Genomic DNA, 9,051 nt, shown 5'->3' with positions numbered 1-9,051 from the left:
GCAAGTAAAAGCTAAAGAACATGTTCCAGCATGCTCCCCCTCAGGGTTTAATTCCCTGCCATTACAGCAAATAAATGACAGCAAATAAAGATGAATTTTAAAGAGGAACACGACCTTTAGCTTGAATGTGTCTGTTTTGCCCTTCAAAGAGATAAAAGCAAACAGGCTCCACACCTGGAGCATCTGCTGAGAGATGCCCACACCCAGCACCTGCTCCTCTAAGAGCTTAATATGGAAAGGCTTTGTGTTTCAACTTCTGTCAAAATAAAGGACTACATAAAATTATAATAATAAATAATGAAATGAAGCATGTAAAAATATTTTGAGGAAGCCAGATTAAGGTAATGAAATACTTATGTGCATGAAAACTGAAACTCAAATATTTTGTTGCTGCTTAAATGAAAATGTGCAACTCCATCTATATAGCACTAACTTCAGGACCCCATTTTTTTAAACAACTTGATGGCATTTCAAGTCCACATAATCACAAGTCACTAAATATTACTGAGACATTCTTAGTCCCAAGACTAAAGAAAATCCCTCAAGCCCTCAAGGCTTCTCTTCATTTGTAGAGAAACAGTGTCCCTTGGTGGCAAATGAGAGTAAATGCAAAAGCATTCAGGGGCTTGTGCTAAATATGATTTATATGGAGAGTAATCTATATTAAAATCTCCAATAATTTTAGCATTTTCATCTCTCTTATGTCCCTGGAGTGCCTAGAAATCTTTCAGTTAAAAATGAAATTAAAATATTAGTGGTGGTGTCTCCATTACCTTTGGCTCATCTGCCCCATTGTTGCCTAAGAACACAAACACAAACAGTTGCAAATTAATCTATGGTATACTACCTGGCACTATATTATCTAGACAAATAAATATATTTTTATCTACATAATATCAAATTATCTAAAGACAATTATAATTTTTATTGTACCTGATTGAAGATAATTATTTTTGTTGTGATGTCAGGAATAAATTGAACTAATTTTATCTTCTATGTGCCACAACTGTTTATAATAACTGTACTTGAGTACCTACTTCCAACTGGCAGATAACCTGGAATGAATAACTAATGATTAGTTTTAATCTAATAAAATGCAAGTCCAAGCATATAAAGATTTTCCTAAGAGTACCACCTATCTTATAAAGCTTCATAATCACAGACTGGAAAGTCTCAAACAAATGGATCATTGTGCATTGTTTGCTTTTTCATCCTTCTTTTTTGGAAGCACCTATTGAGAGCTAAAACTATAGCTCCTTAAAATGCCATGGCAACAGTTAATTTCATTTATTTAGTTGTGATTGATAAATCAAGAGGTTTCCTTAGGATAAAGCAATCTTCACATAGGTTTTTTTTTGTTGTTTGTTTGTTTCCAGCTGTTAAATAGAAAGCAACATGTTATATATATATATAAAATAGTACTATATATATATATGTAGCAGCATAGTTAGATAAAATTCAGGTTATTCAAGGAACTACCTTATCATTCTTTTTATGGCACTTGCTAAGTGTGACTATCCATGCTAGCATGGTACAAATTAGTCAATTTTCTCTGGCATATAATTTTGTTATCAGTTACAGCATATAATTACCACAGGGTTGGAATGATTTGTGTGAACATCTGGATTCCTCTGCTGCACTGTGCAATGCTAATAACTTGCAGTCAGACTTGTAAACATTTGTTGCCTGAAGAATTGTTGTCTCAGTAACAATACTGACTGCCTCTCCTACCTCAGACTGGAATAGAAAGTTTTAAATCTTAGCAGGCGTGCTGTAAAACGTGCTTTAAATCCCAAACAAATGCAATAAATGTTATAATTTTTCTGCATAAATCATGTGTTTTAAAGCAAGGATTGTATTCAAGTGTAACACTGAGGATACTTAATTTGTCAATGGCAGAATGATTTTTGCTTGTATTTCAAGTAAAAATATTCCTAAAGAATGACAATGAACAGTAACATACTTCACAGTAACAATGTCATTCAGTGTTTTCAACACCAGGAAGCATCCTCTTATTGCTAAATGGCCCTGAAGAGGATAGGCAATAGTCACAACCAAGTTGGTAAAAGAAGACTTAATCTTGAATTATATAAATTGAGCATAATTGGGATTTAGTCCAAGTAAGAAGTGTCATCTGAAACTAGGTAGTAAATTCAGCTGTACCATAAATCAGACTGTTCCAAAGTGAAGAACTGTGTGCTGTGGCATTCAGTCACAGATGTGGTGCCACTTGCACTTACTGGAACCCAATCTTTCACCTGCCTTGCCAATCCACCCACTCATTAATGGAAATTAAATCTGAGTCAGCAGCAGGAGGAACAACCCTGTCCTGGGGGGCATCAGGCACAGAGCCAGGCAAGGGAGGGGATTGTCCTGCTCTGCTCTGAGCTGGGGCAGCCTCACCTCCAGTGCTGGGGGCAGTTCTGGGTGCCACAAGATAAAAATGATATAAAGCTGTTAGAGAGTGTCCAAAGGAGGGCCATGAGGATGGGGAAGGGCCTTGAGGGGAAGCTGTATAAAGAGCAGCTGAGGTCACTGGGTCTGTTCAGCCTGGAGAAGAGGAGACTGAGGGAAGACCTCACTGCAGTTTGCAATTTCCTCCTGAAAGGGAGAGGCAGATACAGATCTCTTCTCTCTGGTGACCAGTGCCAGGACCCAAGGGAATGGCCTGAAGTTGTATTTAGAGCAGGTTTAGGTTGAGTATAAGAAAAAGTTTTTTTTCACCCAGAGGTGGCTGGGCACCGGAACAGGTTCCCCAGAGAAGCACCAAACCTGACAGAGCTCAAGAAGTTTTTGGACAATGCTCTCATGCACAGGGTGGGATTCTTGTGCAGGGCCAGGAGTTGAACTTCATGATCCTGATGGGTCCAACTCAATATTTCTATGATTTTCTGATTACAGTGTCATCTTCCCAAAAGTCACACTTTTAGTCTAAGCCTTGCTGCTCTCAGTACACACTTCGACCGCTGAATAGACAACCTTAAAAATCCTGTTTAAAAATTCCAGAACCTTTCAGAAACATTTTTCATGAAAAGCCCAAATTTCTGTAACTCACCTTGTACATACCTCAGAATTTATATTTGAATAATTATTCTGTTAAAATTTTTAAGTTGTAAAGAACATCTCTGCATAGTTTGGGAATGCTGATGCTAGAGGCAGATTTGAATCCTCAGCCCTGTTCCTTTATGTACACTGCACATGGGAAAAAAGCTCCAATATGAGTTAATCAGCTGCCCAGGGCTTTTTGGTGCAGAACCACTTGGCAGTTTGGGTTCAGGTGGCCTTAGGAGAAGAGCCCTTCCTATTGTCCTGCACTGGAGTCAGAATGTGCACGAGAAAGACAGGAGCCAGTTAGGCTTGAGCCTTGAGGACCAGAGACAGGCAAAAATTCCAGATGCTGTTTTGCTTTGCTCCACAATGGAGGAAATCTACAGAATAACATTTTTGCCTCTCTTTGTGAGCAGATCAGATAGGACAGTGTTTGAAAGCACCTCTTACCCCCTAGCACTTAGAATAAAGCCCACCTTAGACAGCCAGTGGTTGGACAGATTCTTCCAATCAGCACAAAACCTTGCCTACATATTTACTTTTTTACAATACACAGAAGCACAAATCTGAGGTAAAGCACAGGTATCACTGAGGGAATTCTAGTACGTGAAATAATGCATGTCTTGTTCATAAAAAAAGATGAGTGTTTTAACCAAGAACTCTTTTGCAGCACCAATAAAAGATTTTGATGTCACTCATTCTTGTGAAAGGAATAATATTATTTTGTAAAAGAATTGCTAGGAAAAACAGTTTAGGTGTTTGATGTCTTCAAACCAAAAACTTTTATTCTTACCTGCAACTGGAAGGATATGAACACCTGAAGAAATTTTTACTTATAACTATTTTATGTATTGAACGATTAATTTTTAAAAAGCCAAATGACCAAACAAAAACCATGACTTACTGATGTTAAAATGGGAAGCTACTTACATTTTTGTGACATAAGGCATATAAATGCTATGGCCTATTCAGCATTACTAGATACTCTTACGTATTTTGAATAATTTTTCTGTCTTTTCTGTTCAGTGTACATTTCTGGTTCAGATGCATTCACAGCTGTAGTAGCATCACACTTAGAACCTGCATGTTTTCAAAAATAAACCAACCAAACAGAAAATGGAACAGAGGCAGAAATCAACTACAGCTGGGTTTTCTGATTTTTGAATCAGAATTTAAACTGTTTGAACTTGACAATTTGCTCTCCACCTGTGTGTGCTGTGCTTCCTCCTTATATAGAGAGCAGTTTAGGAAGGTAAGAAAGAAATGTAGAAAAGAACAATGAGTTTTATTTCAACACAATTATTTTTAACCCGCCCAAAATTTTGCTCTAATACTAAGAAAAGGGACAAAGGAAGGAAACATTGATATATAGTGGGGTAAACTGTGAGGATATGTGGAAACAAGCTAGTCAGATTTTTCTAAATCTCATTTTTAGCTCCCAGTACAGAGATTAACAAGCTTTTATCATCTTCAACTGATCACATCTTTATTATTTGTATGACTGCTCCTTCTGGAGAGAGAATGCTTGAAGTTGGAGCACTGAAATTTTTATGTGGCATCACTACAGAAAATAGAAAGTGGACACAATTTGAGGGCAGACAAGAGTGAATCCATATGTTCAGCTTTCTTTCATTTCTTGTAGTTTTAATTGTTCATTAACACATTCCCTATTAACTAGAAGACAGGTTTAAATCACTGCTAAATAAACTGAATGTTCACTGCTGCTGTTCCTGACTGGATTTAACAGCAATGGTTTCACAAGTCCTGAATAACAAGAGACTACAGCAAGGGAGCTGGAAAGAAAATACAAAAGATATTAAACATTGATCTAAGTAGTGGTAATTGTGAAATTTTATTTCATTTCTTGAAGTCACAGATGAAAGTAGAAAATAGAGACAAAGTGTTGGATGTAAATAACCAACAACAGATGTAAAGTAACTAAACAAGATAAAAAAAATCCACTACCTTAAATTAATACATTTTACACGAGAAAACAATTGGTACAAAGGCTGAATTAGAACCATGATTTTCAAGGTCAGGCACACACTTCCCTAGTCCCTCAAAAGCCTCAAGCCTTAAAAGAATATTCAGCTGGGAACTGTATTAATCCTGAACAATGTACCCTGCAAATGGACTCCAGGCTTTCCTAACTTCTGCCATGAAATAACTGAAATAAGAAATTTGGAAAAGGCTCATTCAAGGTATATTCCACCAATTCCACTCTGCTATTTAATAAAGAGAAAAACATTATTATCATCCAACCTGACTTTTAGTTACCTCCTTAACCCTAAGTTTGATCTCCTAAATCACTAATTGAGAATCACTGATTCAAGGTTTTAGTATCAAATTAGTAGTTTTACTGGAATATGAACATTTAACTTTACAATAAAATACACTGTACTAGAAGGTTCATTCAAATCTAGATAATTTCAGTTACATTCCTATGGCTTTGAGCAAAAAAAACCCAAGCAGTTTTACTGTATGTACACAATATTGAACATCAAGATTTAAATTATTTATTAATAACCTACATTCACTGTGGATTTCTAAGATTTACATCCAAAAAGCATATTTTATTTACATGCTGCTGACATTTTAAAGGAAAAGAAATAAAATATTATCTGTTTAGGAACCATATCTATTCCAAAATTTAAAAAGATACATTTAACACCACAAAACATTTTAAACATTTACAATAAAAAACAGCTTTCTGTGCCAATCATACTTACTCTCCAAGAATGCAAAATTGCACTGACTACAACTAGACTAGAAACGCTTAAGAACCTGAGAGTCAAATCTAAACCTTTTTTCTTTTCAAGAAAATCCTACAAACTAATATGCCCTTATGTTAATTTGAACACAGGTCAGTGGTCAATTAAGAAAAAAAAAAAAAAAAAGCCAACACCAAAAATAATCCCCCAAAACCCCAGTGCATTATTTCTGCAGCTCCAAAAATAGACCATTATAAAATTGTTGCAGTAGCTTGATAAGTGCCAGGCCTGCCAGATGCAGTAAGGCTTATTTCAAAGTGTCCTTTCCCACACACTGTACCCTAATCAAATAATGAGTGCCTTTGATCAGTTCCTGTGAAGATTCCCATGTTTATGTAAGCATGCAGTTGCTTAAGTATGCATCTTGGATTTTTGAGGGCTTACACCTCAAGCATACATACACAGGTGTTTTAATAGCTAGATCAGAGTAAAAATAAACATGAAGAGAAAGTTAGAAATACTGGCCAGAAAACATTCAAAGTCTAATGAGAAGTTTTATATCCACATCAAGGGTCTTTTAAACTCAGCAGAGCTCAGAGCATCATTCACTGTATTAGTAACCATCATGTACCTTATATAAAATAATGATAATTTAAAAAAAAAAATGGTTGTGCTAACAAGTGCACTTTACTGCACTGCAGGATGTAAAAAAGGTACCACACCTATAAAGCCCAGGGAAAGAAGCATCAGCAAAAGTTACTCCATTTGGCAGCAGCCATTTTATTTCTGCCCTTGGAGACATCATGCTCCTTTTTAAGTGAAAAAGCTTCCCCCTCCCTCCTGGTATCCTTCAGAAACTTCCTGACCAAGAGCATCTCCCAGGAGGGGTTGGGCAGGCTGGGATTTTCCCACTCTGGAGCATTGCCCATGGCTGCAGCAGCTTGCCTGCCCATGCAGATGCTGGCAATGCAGGAGTGGTCCTCCCAGGCTGGAAGCAGGCAAGCTGCAATCACAGCCTACACAGGCAGCCTTGCTCTGCAGACTTTCCCTTGCATTCAACCCAATCAACATTTCCCAGGACCCAGAAACCCAAGTGACCACTAGTTCCATTCACCAAAGCAAACACATGAGTATCTGTGAATCCCAAACAAAGGCAGTCCCTCCCTTCCTAAGGACCCACCTTTGCTGTCTAAGAACAGGAGCATTTCATCAGAGCTTTAAACCTGAACTGCACCACTTGGCAACACAGTCAAGTCTGCTTATGCCACTTCATCCTAATTTGTGATCTAAAAACCAGATCTGCATTACCACAATTTACCTCTGCCACCACTGAAACAACTCCCAGCATATGCCTTTCTCCTGGGCTAAGGATCTTTGTTTTTCTAAGGCACTTGCATGAACAAGCACACAGGTCCATTATTTATACAGAAATCAAATCAACATCACAAACAGGCTTGGAAGCAGTAAGAAAAACGGGATACCTGCTAATGAGGGGACACATTGTACTATCCAATGGTTGGGTTTTGTTTTGTTTTGTTTTCTTCCTTTTCAAAAACCATAAAATTTCTACAACTTAGTGTGTTACAGTGGGTTACAGCAGGGATTTTTTGGTATGTTTTACAGAATTTACCTCTAGAAAGAAACTAAGGAACAAGCCACAAGTTTTTTCACTCATTTACATAAAGCAGCAGATACATTGAAGAACATTCTGCTATTAATACATAGCAAATCAAAATTTTCTAGTATTTGAGTCAGTGTGTTTTATCCCTTTGATTCTGGAAACAAGTAAATTAATTTAAAGATTAAAAAACAAAAAGAAAGGAGAAAGTGTATACAAATTAAGAGAAAACTGCAGAAGTTAGAATATACATGACTTCATGCAATTATGCTATGCTTCCTCCCTAGAAACAGAAGATTTTAAAAGTCATCCTTTGTCAAAATAAGCTCTTCCATACTACTGACAAAAAAATGCCAAAAACAAACCACAACAAAAAAGACACATTTAATATACTGCTAAGGTTTTAATAGGTGATCAAGAAGGTGCTGACTCAGTTTCTTCTCCAGCTACTCTTCAACAAACCTTGCTCTTGTTCACTGTGCAGAAGAGTTCTCACCCCACCAAGAGGAGGTTGCTTGGCACCAAGAATGCAGATCACTTTGTGCAGTTCTTACTAAGGTTAAATAAACCCATGATGTCAACCATTGCTTTCCTGATGTTCTGTCCAAAGCGATGAGAATCCTTTAAAAACAAACAAAAACCAAATACTTGCACTGTCCATCAACAGTTATTTTTCAGGCAAAAGAAGAAACCTTCTAATATTTTGTAGTTTTGGAGCTTATGGAATTCAGGCATGTATTTTACCATGCAATGGGGATTTTAATAGCAGAAATTTTAATGCCATACAGATTAATCCATGTTTATGCTATCACTGACCAATGAATACCTCATTATGCATCTACTTTCCTACAGTCAGAAATAAGATCATATCCTTTTGAAATCAGATGCATGCACAGCTTTCTTGTACTTAAAAATTGCTGGGTATTGATATTGTTTTTCCTAGATTTTGCAAAAGCTCATTTTCAGAAAAATGAATGTTCAGTGACTGTATGACTAATGACCAAGAAGCACTGAATGAGCAGAAAAATTAATTTTCTTCGAGTTCCTATCAGAAATGCTGAATAATTTGCCATTGAAAAAAGTATTGGAAATGAAAATATCAACTTTCTAAGTGCAAACAAAACAGGAACTTGTTCTGTTTATTCTAAGTGCTAGATTAACGGTACAAGAAAGAAATTAAGATTAAAAATGCAAATTATTAGCTATATTACGGGATCTCCTACAATGACCCTACTAATATCAAGGTGACACAGACAAAATGCTGTCTTTTCTGTATGGACCTTTGACTTGACTAATAAATAAAAAGAACAGAGCGAAATTTAAACTACAAGCTAACAGGCATCTGAAGAACAACTTCAACTATGAAACAAACAAAGCTGTATTTCCTAATCTTTAATGATTAACCAGAAGCACCATGATCTCCTGGACAAGTGAAGGTCAAAAGAGGAAAACTAGGTCAGCTATGCTACCTTGAATGAACTCAAGCATATTTAGTAAGGCTATAAAAATATAAAGGGGAAGGATGAATTGAACTCAAAGCAGGTCTCCACAACAGCAGCATATTCACCATTTGACATCTACTATGCTCTCATAATGAGTGTTATTTTAATAACTTTTTGATTACTTATGTTTCTTAAGCACAGATTATAATTTATGGGTTAGTTTTGTTCATTA

The 9,051-nt window shown here is 36.5% G+C and overlaps 1 protein-coding gene across 3 annotated transcripts in view; it reads right to left on the bottom strand.

Annotated features, from left to right (window-relative positions):
- Nucleotides 1–4,877: 4,877 nt before the first annotated feature.
- LOC306803477 (carnitine O-palmitoyltransferase 1, liver isoform-like) overlaps nt 4,878–9,051 on the bottom strand; it is a 37,699-nt gene continuing 33,525 nt past the window's right edge. For all 3 annotated transcript variants that reach the window (XM_079308947.1, XM_079308948.1, XM_079308949.1), the window contains one exon: nt 4,878–7,998. In XM_079308947.1, the coding sequence (XP_079165073.1) occupies nt 7,912–7,998 (87 nt within the window). In that variant the 3' untranslated portion in view covers nt 4,878–7,911. The remainder of the gene's footprint in view (nt 7,999–9,051) is intronic.

Source organism: Erithacus rubecula (assembly GCF_903797595.1).
Source record: "Erithacus rubecula genome assembly, chromosome: 6".
NCBI lineage: Eukaryota > Metazoa > Chordata > Aves > Passeriformes > Muscicapidae > Erithacus > Erithacus rubecula.
The sequence above is the reverse complement of the archived record's forward strand: the minus strand, read 5'-3'. Positions and strand labels throughout refer to the sequence as shown.